General features: G+C 46.7%; 1 protein-coding gene across 1 annotated transcript in view; it reads left to right on the top strand.

Annotated features, from left to right (window-relative positions):
- Positions 1 to 571: 571 nt before the first annotated feature.
- The window catches only part of FAT4 (FAT atypical cadherin 4), a 146,399-nt gene continuing 127,555 nt past the window's right edge, over positions 572 to 19,415 (top strand). Inside the window, exon 1 of the mRNA XM_086464371.1 lies at positions 572 to 5,839. Within this exon, the coding sequence (XP_086320497.1) occupies positions 572 to 5,839 (5,268 nt within the window). The remainder of the gene's footprint in view (positions 5,840 to 19,415) is intronic.

Below are 19,415 nucleotides of genomic sequence, written 5' to 3'. Positions count from 1 at the left end.
TGGGCGGGGCGGCGGTGGGCGGGGCGGCCAATGGGAGGCCGAGGGGGGAGCCGGCCCCGGGCGTCAAGAGGGAAGGGATCAATGAGCGCCGGGCAAAGTTGGGGCCGGGCGGCGGCGGCGGCGGCAGCAGCGGCGGCGGCGGGGACGAGCGGCGCGGCCCTGGATTACAAACCCGGCGGCGTCCCGCCATCGCCGGTGAGCGCCCGCGGCCGGGCATGGTGGCGGGGCGGCGGCCGCTGCTGAGGAGCGGCGGAGCGCGGGGGTCCCGGCGGTAGCGACGGCGACGGCGGCGGCTGCTGAGCGGCGATGCGGCGCGGAGCCCCCGGCCGCCCCCCAGCCCCGGAGCGGCGGCGGGAGAAGCGGCGGCGGCAGCAGCAGCAGCAGCGGAGCGCCCCGTGAGCGCGGCGCGCCGGCGGGTCTGCTCCCGTCCCGGGCGGGACAGGGCGAGCGGAGCCTCCGTGAGTGAAGGGGGAGAGAGAGAGAGAGAGCGGGAGGGTAAGCGGGAGCGGTAGGGGGGGAAGGGGACCCCTGGGGTCCCCGCCTCGGGGTGCTGCCCCCCCCCCGGGGCGCCATGGGCCGCCCCGCCGCCGTCCGCGGGACCCCGCTGCTGCTGCTGTCGCTGCTGCTGCCGCTGGGCGCCGCCGCGGAGCCCCGTCAAGTTTTCCAGGTGTTGGAGGAGCAGCCGCCGGGTACCTGGGTGGGCACCATCGCCACCCGGCCCGGCTTCACCTACCGCCTGAGCGAGCATCACGCCCTCTTCGCCATCAACGCCACCTCGGGGGCCCTCCACACCCGCGCCACCATCGACCGCGAGAGCCTGGCCAGCGACGTGGTGGACCTGGTGGTGCTCTCCAGCCAGCCGACCTACCCCAGCGAGGTGCGGGTCCTGGTGCTCGACCTCAACGACAACGCGCCCGTCTTCCCCGACCCCTCCATCGTGGTGACTTTCAAGGAGGACACGGGCAGCGGGCGCCAGCTTATCCTGGACACGGCCACCGATGCTGACAGCGGCACTAACGGCGTAGACCACGGCTCCTATCGCATTGTGGCCGGCAACGAGGAGGGACGTTTCCGCCTCAACATCACCCTCAACCCCAGCGGGGAAGGAGCTTTTTTGCACCTGGTTTCTCGGGGAGGGCTGGACCGGGAGGCCACCCCCACCTACCAGCTGTTGGTGCAAGTGGAGGACAAGGGCGAGCCCCGTCGGCGCGGGTACCTTCAGGTCAACGTCACCATCCAGGACATCAATGACAACCCACCCATCTTCAGCCAGACTCTTTACCAGGCACGAGTGCCCGAGGACGCGCCTGTTGGGGCCAGCGTTCTCCAGGTGGCCGCAGCTGATGCTGATGAAGGCACCAACGCTGACATCCGCTACCGCCTGGAAGGAGGTGATGGCGGCGGTGGGGAGGAAGCTGGCGGCCTCCCGTTTGAGGTGGACCCCGAAAGCGGGGTGATCCGCATCCGGGAGCGCTTGGACTATGAGATGCGGCAGCAGTACTCGCTGACTGTGCAGGCCATGGACCGAGGGGTGCCGGCTCTCAGCGGCCGGGCCGAGGCCCTCATCCGCCTGCTCGACGTCAACGACAACGAGCCCCGGGTGAAGTTTCGCTATTTCCCGGCCACCTCCCGCTTTGCCTCCGTGGACGAGAACGCAGCCCCTGGCACGGTGGTAGCCCTGCTGACGGTGAGCGACGCCGACTCCCCCGCGGCCAACGGGAACATCTCTGTGTCGATCCTGGCGGGAAACGAGCAGCGGCACTTTGAGGTGCACAGCAGTAAGGTACCCAACCTCAGCCTTATAAAGGTAGCAGCCGCGTTGGACCGGGAGCGCATCCCAGCCTATAACCTTACGGTGGCGGTGGCAGATAACTACGGAGCCCCGCCGCCACCCCCGGGGTCCCCTACTTCTGCCCTTTCCCCCGATGGGGTGGTGGCAGCTCCTGTGAGCCGCTCGTCGGTCGCTAGCCTGGTGATCTTTGTGAATGACATTAACGACCACCCCCCCGTCTTCGGGCAGCTGGTCTACAGGGTGAACATCAGTGAGGAGGTGCCCCTGGGCAGCTACGTGCGGGGCCTGAGTGCCACGGACCGTGACTCGGGCCTCAACGCCAACCTCAAGTACAGCATCGTCTCGGGCAACGAGCTTGGCTGGTTTCGCATCAGCGAGCACAGCGGGCTGGTCACCACGGCCGGCCCTGAGGGTGGCACCGCTGGGCACGCTGCAGGCACGTCCATCTCCAGCGGGCTGGACAGGGAGACTGCTTCTCAGGTGGTGCTCAACATCAGCGCCCGTGACCAGGGGGTGCAGCCCAAGTTCTCCTACGCGCAGCTGGTGGTGACCATCCTGGACGTCAACGACAACAAACCTCGCTTCAGTCAACCCGAGGGCTACCAGGTGTCCCTGGCTGAAAACTCCCCATCAGGAACTGAGCTGCTGGTCCTGAGCGCCACGGATGGGGACCTGGGGGACAATGGGACTGTCCGCTTCTCCCTGCAGGAAGCTGAGCCGGCGCTGGCAGCGGTTGGCCCCTCCTCGGTGGCCCCTCGCCGGATCTTTCGCTTGGATCCTGTGTCGGGCAAGCTCAGCACCATCTCGCAGCTGGACCGGGAGGAGCAGGCTCACTTCTCCCTGCAGGTCCTGGCCACTGATTTAGGCTCTCCTCCCCTCTCTTCGATAGCTCGAGTGAATGTGAGTCTGCTGGATGTGAATGACAATAGCCCTGTGTTCTACCCCGTTCAGTATTTTGCCCATATCCAAGAGAATGAGCCAGCTGGAACCTATGTGACCACAGTGTCTGCCACGGACCCTGATCTGGGACCCAATGGGACGGTCAAGTACAGCATCTCAGCTGGAGACACCTCCAGGTTTCAGGTCCATGGCCAGACGGGGGTCATCACAACAAAAATAGCCCTTGACAGGGAGGAGAAAACTGCTTACCAGTTGCAGGTCGTGGCCACTGATGGTGGCCATCTTCAGTCGCAGAACCAAGCCATCGTCACCATCACTGTCTTGGACACCCAGGACAATCCACCTGTTTTCAGCCAGGGCATGTACAGTTTTGTTGTCTTTGAAAATGTTGCCCTAGGTTACCACGTAGGTACTGTCTTTGCTTCCACCATGGACCTCAACACCAACATCAGTTACCTTATTACGACGGGTGACCAAAGGGGCATGTTTGCCATCAACAGGGTGACGGGGAAGATCACCACGGCCAGTGTTATTGACAGGGAAGAGCAAGCATTTTACCAGCTGAAGGTGGTTGCTAGTGGTGGGGCGATAACGGGAGATGCTATGGTCAATATAACTGTCAAAGATTTAAATGACAATTCCCCCCACTTTATTCATGCGGTGGAAAGTGTAAATGTGGTTGAAAACTGGAAAGCTGGGCATACCATATTCCAGGCCAAAGCTCTTGATCCTGATGAAGGTGTTAATGGTGTGGTCCTTTACAGCCTTAAGCAAAACCCGAAGGGCTTGTTTTCGATCAATGAACAAACAGGTGCCATAAGCTTAGCGGGGCCACTTGACATAAATGCTGGCTCTTACCAGGTTGAAATCCTGGCCTCAGATATGGGGGTGCCGCAGCTGTCCTCTAACTTCATCCTGACTGTCTCTGTCCATGATGTAAACGATAACCCACCTGTGTTTGACCAGCTCTCCTATGAAATTACTATTTTGGAGTCAGAGCCTGTGAATTCCAGGTTCTTTAAGGTGCAGGCTTCTGACAAAGACTCGGGAGTGAACGGTGAAATAGCTTATAGTATAATGGAAGGAAATACTGGGGATGCCTTTGGCGTATTCCCAGATGGTCAGCTGTATATAAAAAGTGAACTGGACCGTGAACTTCAGGAAAGGTATATTTTACTGGTTGTTGCCTCTGATAGAGCAGTAGAACCGCTCAATGCTACTGTGAACGTTACTGTAATTCTGGAGGATGTAAATGATAACAGGCCCCTGTTCAACAGTACCAACTATGTCTTTTATTTTGAAGAGGAGCAGAGAGGTGGATCGTATGTAGGTAAAATAAATGCTGTAGATAAAGACTTTGGGCCAAATGGTGAAGTCAGGTATTCATTTGAGCATATGCAGCCAGATTTCGAGCTGAACACGGTAACCGGGGAGATAAGAAGCACTCATCAGTTTGACAGAGAAGCTCTTATGAGACAAAGGGGTGCCGCAGTGTTTAGTCTCACTGTAATAGCAACAGATCAGGGGTTGCCAAAGCCTCTAAAGGATCAGGCAACTGTACAAATCTACATGAAAGACATCAATGATAATGCCCCCAAATTTTTGAAGGATCTCTACCAAGCTACTATATCGGAATTGGCAGCAAATCTGACGCAGGTTCTGCGAGTTTCTGCCTCAGATGTTGATGAAGGAGTTAATGGGTTAATTCACTACTCTGTAATAAAGGGAAATGAAGAAAAACAGTTTGCAATAGATAGTAGCACAGGCCAAGTAACCTTAGTGGGCAAACTGGATCACGAAGCTACTGCGTCGTATTCGCTTGTGATCCAAGCGGTAGACTCTGGAGCAGTTCCCCTAAGTTCAACTTGCGTGTTGAGCATTGACGTACTGGATGAAAATGACAACAGCCCTTCCTTCCCTAAATCAACCTTGTTAGTGGATGTCTTGGAAAACATGAGAGTTGGTGAACTTGTGTCATCTGTCACTGCCACTGATTCTGATTCAGGTGACAATGCTGACCTCCACTATAGCATTACGGGGACAAACAATCACGGGACCTTCAGCATCAGTCCCAACACCGGTAGTATTTTTCTTGCAAAGAAACTGGACTTTGAGACACAATCTCTCTATAAGCTGAATATAACGGCAAAAGACCAAGGAAGGCCACCACGGTCATCTACAATGTCAGTGGTGATACACGTTAGGGATTTCAATGACAACCCTCCTAATTTTCCTCCAGGGGATATCTTTAAATCTATTGTCGAGAACGTGCCTGTTGGTAGCTCTGTCCTCTCCGTGACTGCTCATGATCCGGATGCGGATATTAATGGGCAGCTAACGTATGCAATCATTCAACAGATGCCAAGGGGCAATCATTTCCGTATAGATGAAGTGAGAGGGACGATATTTACTAATGCTGAAATAGATCGCGAATTTGCTAATCTCTTTGAGTTGACGGTCAAAGCCACCGATCAGGCCGTTCCTGTGGAGTCCAGGCGATTTGCTTTGAAGAACGTGACGATTTTGGTGACGGATCAAAATGACAATGTTCCCGTGTTCATATCGCAAAACGCTCTCGCCGCGGACCCCTCGGTTGTGATTGGTTCGATCCTGACGACAATTATTGCTGCAGATCCTGACGAGGGTGCCAACGGAGAGGTGGAATATGAAATAGTCAATGGAGATACCGAAACCTTCATTGTGGATCGCTATAGCGGGGATTTAAGAGTAGCGTCAGCTTTGGTGCCTTCTCAGCTCATATACAATCTCATAGTTTCTGCTACGGATCTTGGCCCTGAAAGGAGAAAATCCACCACCGAGATGACTATAATTCTGCAAGGGGTTGACGGGCCTGTTTTCACTCAGCCGAAATACATAACCATCTTAAAAGAAGGTGAGCCTATTGGGACAAATGTGATCTCTATCGAAGCGGCGAGTCCGCGCGGCTCCGAAGCTCAGGTGGAATATTACATCGTGTCCGTCCGATGCGAAGACAAGAGCCTTGGGCGCCTCTTCACCATCGGGCGCCATACTGGTGTCATCCAGACGGCTGCCATTTTGGACAGGGAGCAAGGAGCGCGTCTCTACTCGGTGGATGTTTACGCCATTGAAAAGTCGTCTGTTTTGCCCCGCACGCAACGAGCGGAGGTAAAGCTTTTATTCAGTAACGATTTGCCTGTTTGCTTTCTGAACGAGCCGTTTTGTGTGCTGCTTGTTGGCTGTTTTACAGACGGTAGTGCACACCAGGAGACCTGAAAGCTAAGGCTGCTGATTCATTAGTTAACCTTTCAATTGGTATACCTCAAAATGTTTTCCTGAAAGCCTCCTCTAGAAATTGGAGAGAGGCTTAGTGCTTAGATTTGGCTCCTGTAGGCACAATGTTGGTCCAATGAGTTTTAGGTACTAAATACTTCAGGTGCTAAAAGCTTTAATCGTGAGCATTTTAGAGTTTTGCATGCCTTCTCATTTCAGCAATCATTAATGAAGTTTTTCTGTTCCTGTGTGAATTATAACTGAACTTCTTTCACTACAGTCATCACGGTGGTATTTGTCTGAGAGCTGGTCAGTAGGAGATTGCTCTCTGAACAGCTCAGCTGGTGTCTCAAGTTTTGGAGGTGCTTGGCATCCCTGCTTGGTTAAGTCCCTCAGATAGGTCTCATGCAGCTCCAATTTAGATTACTGCTTTACCCTCACTGGTGAGCACTGTTCTTGGATGTGACAGAGGGTAGAAGTGCCACATTTTGGCTGGCAACTTTCCTTACCAGAAAGCCATTTGCTTTGACTGAACGGTCTTTAAAAGTTCTCTGCATGACTAGCTTGAGGGACAAAGGGTGGAAAACAGGTTTGAAACCTCATCTGTGAAGTACAAACGTTCTATTTGCTCTGTCTGGCAATTGAGGCACAGAGCTGATTGTTTACACCATTCTTGCAGAGTTCCACAGGAACACTGAGAAGCCTGGTGTGAAAAGGAGCCTTGTGTTCGTTTTAAGTTGCACCATCCTCTGGAGCTGCCTTCTCCTCTTTGCTATGAGCCATTTAACACGGAGCTCCTGGAGGTTTGGAGCTGGCATTGCTGAGCGGGTCAACCAGCAGAGGCTGCTGGTAGTGTGTGGTGGTTCAACCTTTTCCCTCGCCAGCTGAACATGTTACCTCAATGTGATATAGCCCTATGCATCCTAGGTGTTACCCCCAGCTGTAATTCCTCTTGGGAACTATGTCTTAGGTTTGAGCCACCAAAGATGTTGAGGTGGTTTGATTTTATTTTTTCCTTTTTGATTTTAGCAGATGTGGTATTTCTAATTCTTCCTTGGCAGCCGTAGCTTTTTCTCTTCATAGCCACATTTTTTTGTTGTTTTTTTAAGTATGATCTGTGTAGGTGTTTAACCTCACTCTCCTATACCGGCAGTGACTGATGCTCTACAGAGTAATTGTTAGGCAGGGAGTTTGAGCACTGTTCAAACTCAAGGGTTTCTTAGCCATATGACAGATCTCATCGTAGTGTGTGAGCTATGTGCTGTTGATTGTCATGTTTTGAAGAGCAGCGGTGTATTGGAAAATGACCTGTTCTAGTAGTGCTGCTGGTTTAAATAATTCGTGCTATTTCTACGAGAAGATTCCCGTTGGGTAGGTCTCTGTACCCTGCTAGTAATTTATAAAAGATTAAACCTTTATCATTTTTTCTTTTATTGCTATTCCATCATGTTTTGTCTTGACAGACAGTTGTTTTGAGGGTCAAGCCTGTATTTGCATCACAATCCTTCAACTTTGAGCTTGCCTGCATGACCCAAGAGTTTCTTGACTGGAGAAGGGACTCATAAGAGACCCTGTGGTTGCAATCGTCTCGCATGTTGTAAAAGTATTTAAGACGAATGTTTGGTGAGCAGGGAAGAGAACAACCATTTAAACTTTAAACAAATTTTACATTGTTGAATACAAACCACTCCTGAAATCAAAAGCAAATGTTTTATTCTGTAAAGAAAATTGAAAGCAATAATTGTGAGCTAGGATTTCCTATTACTGGTTGTATCTTTATAGCTTCTAAAATGCTTCTTCTCCCAAATGTAATTAGCTTACTGTGCTTCTTTAGTAATACATGATCAATCATAATCAGCGATCAACTTTATAAAAATATAACGATATGCAGCCTTTCTCTTGACTGATTGAATTTCTCTGGGATGGCTTTTGCTGTCCCACACTTGAACAAGAACCACTACAGTGACATGCTTTGTGCAAGCTGACTGTCAGTGGGTGCTGAATAAGCAATGCAGCTTTTTTCCATGTTGCTTTTGGATGGCAACTCCTTTAATTTCTGGTTTGATGCAGGCAGGGTGCGCATTTTGGTCTTAGAGTTTGCTGCCAATCTTCTTTCATAAAAAAAAACCAACCCAGCCAGTACCCAAACACGTTAACACTCTCTCTTACCTTTGGAAACCCACCTTAAAGTCTTTGTGCATCAAATGTGTAATTCAGAAGGTTTGATGTTTTATTCCAGTCCTGGTTTTTGAGGTGATGGCTTGAGCGGTGGTATAACCAGAACACTGACGAGGGACAATGAATGTGTGTGAACTTATAGAATATTTAAAGCCACCAAACCTCTTTTGGCCATAGTGTCTTTGACTTTTTTTTGGTATAGACATGGTAAGATGAAGACCGACTGATTTTTAGATTCCTCTTTGAGAAGTAAGTTGTAAAGCATCGATGCAGGTGTGCAGACAAAGCCTAGTAGCTCTGGTACCACTATACCTGGCAGCTTTCTGAACAGATAAGCTGAATATAAGTTTTGTTTGTTTGCTTTCTGTTGGGTTGTGTGTGTGTGTGTGAGGAAAAAGCTAGAGTACTGTATATTTGCTTTCTTCCTTCCCTTGTCAAGAGTATGTTGGTGTTTCTTTCAGAATATCGTTAAAGAAAAGGGAAAAGCAGTAATAGGATATACTTAACAACTTCTGCATTCTTCTTTGCTGCCTGCTACACCTTCTGCCCTGACGCCGGGCATCATCTTAATTGCGCTGTGGCGTGTGAGTGAACCCCTGAGCACTCGGGGTCACCCAGCGTTAAACCTGCTGGCTGAGATTGATGAAGACAGCAGCAGTAGCGAGAAAGTTAGTAGGTGTTTTGTCTGATGTAGACTTCAGGAATGGTTTTGGGTGGCAGATACCTGGTGTGAAATAGAGGTATTTACTGCTTCGAAACAGTGACTAGGCTTTGTCTAGCCAGCAGGTAGTATAACAGAAGAGCAGCCTTACATGAAACCGCTTACTTTAGAAGCGAATCAATCCTTGTCCTTGGGAAATAGTGTGATTTTTATTTTTTTTATTCTAAATTCTGTCACTAAACTCTATTTTTTTTTTTTTTTTTTTCCCCACCCTAAGAATATCAACTGTCTTGAAAAGATCCACCCAGTGCTCCAGCTGAAAAAGTCTCTTTCCAGTTTCTCTCATCCATCCCTGGGGTTTGCCCTGTAGGATCAGGCTATAGCTCCGCTGAATGCATAGCTACTGGGATTGTATGCTAGCCCTTTCTGAAGAGAGGGTCCCAGGGAAGAGCTATGCAATGGCAGGACGGTGGTGAATCCCCTTCTGAACCCAAAGCAGCTGACGCGCCTCGAAACTGAAGGGTTGTGTTATATTTTCAGTAAAGCAACAGCAAAGGGCTTAGGAAACAAAGAACAGTTTATTTACAGTTTGTGGATTATTTTTCTTTAGCACTAGGTTTCATGTTTGTGTACGTTTCCGTGCTTCTTATTACTATATGGAGAGAAAAGTAGGGGGATTCAGCAAAGCACAAGTCATGAGGTAAAGCTTTATGCTCATAGCACCAAGCACTTTGAGATTTGCCATGAAAACCCAAGTGCTTGCTCCATTGTATTTTACAGCTAAGTGGTGTAATTTTGGATAGTTGTTATTGAATTTGAAAGCTTTTTCCATTTATTTTGGACTTTTAGCCGCCTCCTGTGTAATCCACAGTGGCAAGCCAGATGATTGGACATCACGTGAACGTGTTCTCTGATTAGTCTTAGTTTTTCCCCTCTTGTATTAATCATTAGGTGTTGCACTGTTCTTCTCAGATAAGAAAAAAAAAAACAATGTAGGTGTCCTGAAGGGAGGTCTTCTGTTTGCCATTTTACCTTTTTTTTTCAAAATATGTTTCTGCTGAAAGAAAAAAAAAAAAACTACTCAGCAATTGCTTAGCTCCTTTCTCTTGGCTCTCCAACATAAATTCCCTTTTAACATCTTCAGGCAGGGCTGAGGGCTTTGCCATCACGTTTTTATATTAAATATAAAATGACTAATGTATATTGGCATCACTTGAAACCCACGTGAGTTTGTTCAATCCTGCCTCCCAAAACAATGATCGTATGCTGTGGGATATTTTGGGTGGTCGTAGGTTGTACCCTGTTTCTCGTCTGGCAGTAATAATGGGAACCCGGGGACAATACCTCATCTTCTGTGCTGTGTTACCAGGGATTAAAGGGAATTAGACAGGATCTCCAGTTTGCATGTTTAACCCTTCAGTGGACAGTGTCCTTGAAAGGAGCAGGCGGTTTGCCAGGGACCAGTGGTGCTAACATTTGTACCACATATGACAAATGAGAGAGTAACAGTTTGGGAGGTGAACTGCTTGAACATCTTTCATGTACTTTAAATAGGCTCATAGTTTCCAAGGAAGGGAGAGAAGGGTGTAAATGAGGAAAGTGTATAAACTTTAAGTGAAAGATCTAGCGGTGGTGTTGATTTGAATATGGAAGTAACTTGGAGAGGCAGATCAGTGATCCCAGGAGCACTTTTTACCTGTGAATGTTAACATCCCCTCAAAAGAAGGGCGATTGTCTTCATTTTCACACAAGGAAACGAGGCACTGAGTTTTCTTTTGCATTTGTACATTCGTAGCTGCTTCTTGTGCTACGTTTCATGACTGGCACTATTGGGAAGCTTGGGCTTCCAAGTTGAGGGAAGCTTTTATCTCCCACATCCTAGTTGTCTAGGAAAAAGTGTTCTTTCTTTAATTGGGCAAGATATGGGGATTTTAGACGGTGCTTACAGCTGGCATAGTAAAGATCTAGAAATTAATGAAGACAGGCAGAATGAATGGCCCTCTTCTCCTTGAAGGAAAATTGTAGGACGTTTCACCTTCACTCAGTGTGAGCCGCAGCCATGGCCATAAAACCCTGATTGTGTGATGTGACTAGTTTGTGTGGAGCTTTTTGACTCAGCCCAGCCTAGCTCCTGTGGCTTAGCTAGCTCTGTGTCACTCCTTCACCCGCGGGTCCTCGCTGGACCTAGGAGGGAGATGGAGGTACTAAAAAACTGTCTCCTCTGTTGCACGTATCTGGTGCAGAGCTCTAGAAACCCAGGCTAAGCAAGGGAAGATGCTGCTGGGCAGGAGTGACAGAAAACATTGCAGGAGAGGCTGCCCGAGCCATAGGGGCGCGATTCGTCCCTTGTGCTGTTTGTGCTGGGTACCGCTTCAGGGATGTGGGGCTATCCCTTCAAGAGAGGGAAAGGTGTGGACTGGTGGGGCAAAACATTGAAGGTGTTCCTTTCTCACCAAGCTGCCTAACGGTGGAGGGCTTTAAATTTAGTGAGAGAACTTGAAACCCGCTTCAGAGAAGTCTTATCTGGCGTGTCTTGTATTTACCAGTACAAATAAGAACAATGGGGCACTCCTTGTGTTCATACTATTTATAAATCCTTTTCTTCTTTAGTGATACATGGCACATTAATTGTAGCTCGACAAAGGAAACTACTTATGAAATGTTTTGAGTAAACAATGAAAATCTGCTGCCTTGTCCCAGCTCCAAAGCCTTTTTTTTTTTTTTCTTCCAAGTGCTGATATTGTCGATCCCGAAAAAGGTGTAATTATTTAAGTTAGTGCTGTCATTTGCACTGATCTGAAAAGGGATTTCTAAGCTCTCCTTGAACTAGAGTGGGAGATGCATGTGCCTTATGTTGAAAATTGTTCCAAGCCCATTTGTGGGTTTCAGTTCAAAGGTGTCCCTTTTTTCATCTTCTCTAATTTCTTTAATGATTCTGCCTTGCTACATTTTCTTAATATCTAGAATTTCTCATTTCTTTGCTATTTTAGCAGCCTCTGGGCATTTTTGCATGTGAGGTCACTTCATAATTTTTGTGTTGAAAATCACTAGACTTTAAAAACAACATTCTTTATTATGGAAAATATTATTTTTTCATGCGTCTCTAATGCGAACACTAGAAATAATAGCCAAAAACCAGAGCAAAATTTTTGTGTGCTTATTTTTGCTAAGTGTTAAATTCTTTATGCAAATCTCTGGTGATTCGTGGGTTCTGTCGATGTTAATAAGCAAGTCCTTTTCCATGTAAAATGATACCCCCCAAAGCTGCTGAAGGGCAAGTTTCTTTCCACGTGTTCGTGTTGGGTGAAGCGATCGGTGGCTGTTCATTTCGGAGAACTGCGGGCGTTGGTCACCAAAGCCTGCTTGCCCTTTTGGTCTCTCCAGCTCTCACCTCTAGCGTTACTGGGGTAAGACTACGTTGTCATCATCTCCTGAAACCTTTGCTGTTGTCTTCCCGTCTCCTGTGCGTGTCTTGAACTTCGAGACTGCATCTTGTCTGAGGATGTTTGTACCCTCTTGACTGATGGAAGGGCACTCCAGACGTTTCCATGGTCTCTTCTGAGGCTTTTCAGATGTTGGATGTTGTTGGACCGCCACTCCAAGAGCCGCTTCCCACCCCTCTAATAACAAGGTGCCTGCTTAATTTATACCAGAGCAACCCCTTAACATGACATAGTTCTACTGGCACAGTTTGTTTTAACTGTGTCTAGACTAGGGAGTAGCGTTACTCTTAAGTCAGTTTGGTTTCTTACCCGTGTAATTGTGTCTGTGCAAAACCCGTGTGTAGACAAGCCCTAATACTCCTGGTTCTAATTAGAAAAGAAATTTATGGTGACTAAAATTGATGTATAACAAAGAGTTTTCCTAACATATTCTCGTAGTCAGGAAAAGTGATGCCAGATCAGCATGGTACATCAGTACCATACCAATTCGTTTCAGTAAATTAATAGCCTTACTTCGCTTTGCCAAGAATAATACCAGATATGTTAGAGAAACTGTGTCTTTGTTTTACTACGATGTTTCTCTCTGTTCTGATAAATCTTATTTTTAATTAGACCCTTAGTCTAGACTGTCACCCAGATTTGTTTTTGTAGTGATCTATTTTTGTTTACTTCCTCAGAGCAATAACATACCAAAAGGACAGTAGAACAGATGGAAACTGATAGCTATGATTGAACTGTAAAAATACATATAGTCGCATTAGTTAGCGCAAAAGAATTTCAAAGAGCCTGTTGTGAAGTGGTAATTTATGTGCCAACAGCTATGCGAAAAGTAATGAAAACAAGCGTTTGCCTTGGCTTTTTGTGTTCCGCAGTCTTTGCACATCCACACTGTTAATAGGCTGTTGCTTGTATTGACATAGTCATCCTCAATTAATATGTAAGGGTTCTACTGTATTTAATGCAGACATCCAGCTCTACAGACAGAAAGGCATGCTCATGGTGAAAACATTCAGCCACCTCTGAGGCTCAGACAGACGGAGGGAGCTTTGGGGGCTCCTTCTTTTGGAGAAAAGCGTCTTCTGGCAGTGCACCACCTTCCCCTTCTCTCCACCCTGTGGCCTGGAGGTGTCATCCCCATGCCAAGTTTGCGTTCCCTGGAGTCACATGAGGGCAAGCTAACTTCTAAGACCCCCATGAAGTTGATCTGAATCCTCTAATAGAGCTGAAACACGAAGACAGGATTTTTCTTTCAGATCTTGAAGTGGAACAAACAGGAGTAGCTTTAAGATGTGCCACATGGCTAGCATGTGAAGTTTCATCAGCATTAACACAAAATGGTAACTTTCTTGATTTCATATAGCTGCATTTGCCAGCCTTGTGGCTAGCTATGCTCCTGTAATATACGCATGCACATACATGCACGTGTCAAAATATTTCTGTCTTCAGCCATTCAGTTGGATGTGCTTGAAAAATAACCAAACTGGGTCAAGCAACGCTGTGCTTTTCTCTGTGGGATCTGTCCGTACCGTTTTCAGTTCTCATCAGGTCCCTGTCTGTACTGCTCCCAAGCAGAGGTCACGCCCCAGGTTGCCATTATGAGCAAAGTGGTGTGTAAAAGGCCAGGGAAGTGTGGCAGTGTGACTCTGTCTTAGTTTTTAGGAGGTTCAGAAGGGAAAGAAGGTCACACTTGTTTCTTCCATGGTATGTGTGATACAAGATAGGCGGTGAAGGTTCAGAGCAAAGTCGTTGTGCGTTGTGTTTGGTGTGGTGCACTGTCCTGGTTTGACTGGGACAGAAGCCCAGCCCAGCCGTGCCAGGCAGCCCGTGGGCAGTTTGGAGTCAGCCAGGGCAGCTGACCTGAGCTGGCTGCAGGTGTAGCCCGTACCGTGATGTCGTGGTCGTTATAAAGGGGGAAGGTTTGCTGAGGAGGGGGAGCTGCTGTGGGGTTGTTGCTGGGGTTCCTTCTACTCCTTCTCTGACTTCTCCTGAGGACTGCTCTCTGGTTGATCGTAACAACTGGATATTCGTTTGGCTGAGTATATCTCTGTTGGTATTGGTGGTGTTTCCATTAAATCTGTGTCACTTCTACCCACGGGTCTGCTCTGCTGTTTCCCGGTTCCCCTCCCTGGCTGGTGAGGGTTCGCCTGGTGACAGAGTGACTGTTATAGTTGAGCCCTGGGCATAGGCTAAACGTAGACACACACGTGTGCCTGTGCTGCGGGACGTTCCCAGTCACCTGAACTCTTAACAGGTTTGGTTTGGGTTTTTTTGAAAAAAAATACAAGGGCATAAGAGAATACTAAAGCTGCTGTTTCAAGGATTGGGGTTGGTAGGTGTCTTCTGGGCCTCTGCTGCAGCATGGCGAGAGGTCAAGTGCTCCTGCCTCCCCTGGGAGCTGGGCTTTTGTACCAGAGCTGTACCACAGAGCCCAGCCTGCTGTGGCCCCTGGCTGTGTGGAGGGCATGCCATCTTATTTAGTTCTGTGTGAACGGCACTGATAAACCTGATGAGCTGGAGACTTCGTGTCTTACAAGTCTTACATTTGACTCCCTACCAGGCCCTTTGTTGGATGTATTTTTTCATGGGGCAGCTTATTAGTAGAATCATAGAACAGTTTGGGTTGGAAGGGACCTCTAAAGGTCACCTAGTCCAACCCCTCTGGAGTGGGCAGGGACATCTTCAACTAGATCAGGTTGCTCAGAGCCCCGTCCAAGCTGACCTTGGATGTTTCCAGGGATGGGGCATCCACCACCTCTCTGGGCAGCCTGCTCCAGTGTTTTTTCCACCCTCATGGTAAAAGATTTCTTCCTTATATCTAGTCTGAATCTGCCCTCTTTTAGTTTGAAACCACTAGTCCTTGTCCTATTGCACCAGGCCCTGCTAAAAAGATTGCCCCCACCATTCTTACAGGCCCCCTGTAAGCACAGAACGTAATGGTCCCTGTTGGTGATGGGAACAAGGAGTGGATTTACGAGCTGTGCTGCGAGACTGGTTTTGGAGGGCTCCATCAGGGCTTCGCAAGGCGTGGCTGTCCTCTCTCCCGGCGAGCAGAGCCGGACTAGCGCTGCAGCACCCGTGTGTGCACGTCCTGCCTTTGGGCGCCGGGTCCGCCGTCCTGCCGGTGGCTTTCTGCCGGGCGGCAGATGCGGAGCTGCTCTGGGCTGATTCGTCGCTCTGCTCTGGTATCGCCGCTGATGCGAGTTTAACGTCAACTATGAAGCGAAGAATGCACAAAAGACGACTTTTCACCCAGTGGGTTATGCTAGTGAGTGGTAGTTTTAGTTATAAAATCATTTAAGTTTTGTCCTTATGGACTCCTTTGGAGGTATATTCGATTTTAATGCTTTTGAAGCCTTTTCAAGATGTGCTTTTGTCTAAGTTTCAAGCAAGCGCTTCATATCTAATCCTCTTGGAGTTTTTAGGCAAAAGTTATATTTTTGGTAGCTGCAACATTTCTTGAAATATAATCCAGGAGAAGACTATTAATTCTAAGAATGTGTGTGTGATGTTCCACCTACCCAAATCTGTAGTTTCCTTTTTAAGCTATGTTCAGAATTTATATCCTGCTTGGACTAAATTAATTTAAATAGCATTCAACACTAGATAGTGCTGGAATAAATACAGGAATAGCAATTGGCCATCAAAACAGGGATTTGATGTGTAGCATCCTGAAGCAGCTGGGGAAAGGAAAAAAAACAAGTTCACAACACAGGGCATATATGTATATTAAGACAGAAAAAGCACTACTTAAAGCTAGAGGTGTGGGTTTGCCACAGGCAGCGTGTATGGGGAAATATGTGATTATGTTTCCCTTGCAGTATACGAGGAGATAAATTGTTCCTTGGAGAGCTGGAGAGAAAACTGAGTTGAGGGCTTTTCGTGTCAACTCCTTTTTGGATCATTTTTGATAAATTAAGAGAATTCTACAGGAATAGTTCAAAGGAATAAATAAGATGCCTGAGCCATGGTACACATCTGTAGTATATGTGCTTAAAGCTTGTGTTTTCCATAGGGGTTTTCTTCTATCATATTACACTTCAGGTTTCCTGGTGCTTTTCCCCATTCCACATTCTTTATTCTTTTCAATACAACAAATCTTTTTAATCCATCAAAATGTCATGCTGTCTGAAATATGAAGACATGTTGCAATTACAAGGCTGTTTAGAAACAGAAGGCACACTCAGTAGTTTATTGCGCTCTTATTCTTTCGAGACCTGCATTTTTGTTTGTATGTATTCGAATAACTTTTCTCTGAGCACGATTCTATTCCCTTTGAAAGTTGCCTAATAAAGTTTTTATGCCTGTCTGCTTTGGGAAAAGAATGTGGGCCTTTAGGATTTCAGTGAACAAATTAATGAAAATCCAGATTTTTAACCCCAGTAGGGTCATGTCAGATTGTCTGGAAACTAATTTATGGCAGTGGTGATCTTACATGAAGTAGAGGTTTTCTTTCCACTGTTTTCTCTCTCTTAACAGCACTCTTAACTCCTGCACTTCTAACTTTCAAGGAGTCAGCTTGTTTTGTTTTATTTTTACATCTGTATTTCTTAACTTCACATAATTCCTATGGTCAGCACTGAAAGGGGTTGCATGGGGTTGTTTTTATCATCTGTGTATTTCTCCGTGCTGTGTTATCGAGTGGGGTTGCAGTTACTCAGAACAAGGTGAAGTGACCACGTTGAGGTTGTAATTCATTAAACTTAAGAGCCCATACCTTATTATTTCAAGTCCTGCAGTCGACAGACTGAGAATGCAGCTCGTCCTGCGAGCCGGTGGAGGGGGGAGGAAGTGGGAGTGGACGTTTTCTTGCAGGGCAGGATGATATTGGGTAGGAGCAAGCTGCGCACATGCCTGCCAAAATACTTGGATCAGACTGAAGGAACACAGATGGCTGAGGCTGATAAAGGTGTCTCTTATTGTTGTGTTTTCGTCGTGTTTTTTTTTTTTTTTCTTTTTTTCTGCTCGGCACTGTTTTGAGTTTGTGTGTGAGAGGGGTACGAGGGGAGGAAGAGGACTCCATGAATATGTTTATTTTAATACCTTTTGCAGTGTAGGAAAGGAGTTGTATAAATTCAATACTCTTGCTCGGTAGGATGCCAAAGGCTGGAGCTGAGCCCTCCTTTAGGTTTCTGTAACAAATGAACAATAATGTGTCCTCAGGGATTTATGTCATGCTGTCTGACCTTCGGTTCTTATCTGCTGGTAGAAAAATCCCCATGTGTTGCTGAAAGTAGCTTCTAAAAACGGGACTGAGAAGCCTTAAAAGCACGTGGGCACCTCTGCTCGTAACCAACCTCAATGCTAGCTCTCCTCTTACGTGGCCCCTTCGCGTCTCCTTGTTCCTCGGGTTGTATATTACCATGATTATTTGTTCATTACCAGGCTTTATGTGATGTGCATGTATATATGTGTGTATACACCCATGTATATAAATATTGTCTTGTCCTCTGAGGAGGTAGTGCCTAAGTCTGTCTGCAGTTTGTTTGGCAGAGGAGGAAGCCAAGCCACCGCAGGACAGGGACGTGTAAGGGAGGAGCAAGTCCCACAGATTCTTAATCTGAGCAAAGTCTGGTTTTTCTTAGCATTTGTTACTCGTTGTTGTAGAAATTAACTGGCCACTGCTACCTACAAATGGTATGTCTGAACTTTAAATTTGCAGAGATAAATCGACGTCACCAGACGTAGTGGTTGTTCCAAGTCTGTCTGATCTGTTACAGCCATAAGCAGCACCATCCATCAGGGCAGGGCTGAGGAGAAGGGAGTAGAAGCAAACCCTTTCCCCCTCCCTTCTATTTAAAGCAAAGTCTTAAACAGGCAATTTCATTAGAAGGCCTGAAGAGAGATTCTTGTGTTGTAAAGGATGGCAGTAATGTTCTCCTGCTCGTGACAGCTGCAAGTCTGCAGGATGTTCTTGCTGGTGAGCATGAAAGAATGAAAGAGAAAGGGTACTTGAGACTCCATGCTAGGGCAAATAAATTTTGTTTTGAATATCTTTTTCAATTTGCAGTCATTAAGTTGAGATATTGCAGTTGTTTTTCATAGAAACTAATGTATTAAAAATCTAGTTGCAAAGCCGTACTTCTAATGGAATACTCTAAATAACTAAGACCAAACTTCATCCAAAACAGTGCTGTTTTGGTCCATTGTCTTCTAAATGTCCTTTCTTTTCTTCCTTGATCACCCCATATGTATATGTTTTTAAAACAGACATTGAAATACTGTTTTGTTTGGGGTTGTTGGTTTTTTTTTTTTTTGGTGCAGCAGCCCAAAACTGATGGAGACAGTGTTTCATTCTGAGATTCAGTGCTATAAAAATCAGTGTGCTTTTCTGATGCCTTGAGGTCTTGCATGTGCAAACAGTCACTTTTCTAAATACATCATAATATTATGATTATTAATTGTGGCTACTACTATACAGATAGAAAAATAAATGCAGCCCAGCTACATTCCCTCTGGAAAAAAAAAAAAAAAAAAGCCCTTTGTGTGAGCAGGAAAATGCTATTTTTTTCTGTGGAAAATACATCATTGTTATTATAGCTTTGGCTCTATGAAGGACATACAAGCATGAGAATCTGGAATTTATAAAAGAAATTATTACTAACAGTGGACTGGCTTTTCTTTGAGTTATGCTAATTTTCCATCACTGAAACTGCATTTTATTTAATTGCTTTACTCTTCATTTGCGTTGGTATAACCAAGCAGAAAATGAGACCTCGAGTAAATAAGAAAGACCTTCTATTTGTGTAAATTAAAATCTATATTGAAAATGACACAGAGTAAACACTAAATATCTAACAAAAAACTTGCCTTTGCCAAGAAAATAAGGAAACAAAGACGTTCTGCAGTCTATAATTAGGCACTTTACATGGATGTAGCTCTGTAAAAAGGATTATAAGACAATGGTATTAGCACAGTACTCCAAGGAAAAGAACGAGCGATGTTGTAGCGCGAAGTGGGCTACGGGACAACTTAATGCAGAACAGTTTTGTAGGAGCTTTCTCTATTGAGAAGTCAATTCAACTCTAGAAATTTATTTGTAAACATACACGTTGCTTGCTGTTCGTATAATTTAAAAAAAAAAAGGAAGAGCTTTATCTAGTAGTAATTTAGCGTGCTTTCTGCGGTGGCGTAGTTTTAAAAAGACAAAAATTATCTGCTTCATCCGGCCGAAGTCAGGGGGTAGGTACTC

This window comes from Leptosomus discolor, chromosome 4 (assembly GCF_034619465.1).
Source record: "Leptosomus discolor isolate bLepDis1 chromosome 4, bLepDis1.hap2, whole genome shotgun sequence".
Classification (NCBI taxonomy): Eukaryota; Metazoa; Chordata; class Aves; order Leptosomiformes; family Leptosomidae; genus Leptosomus; species Leptosomus discolor.
Note: the sequence above shows the minus strand (reverse complement) of the source record. Positions and strands in the feature narration are given on the sequence as shown.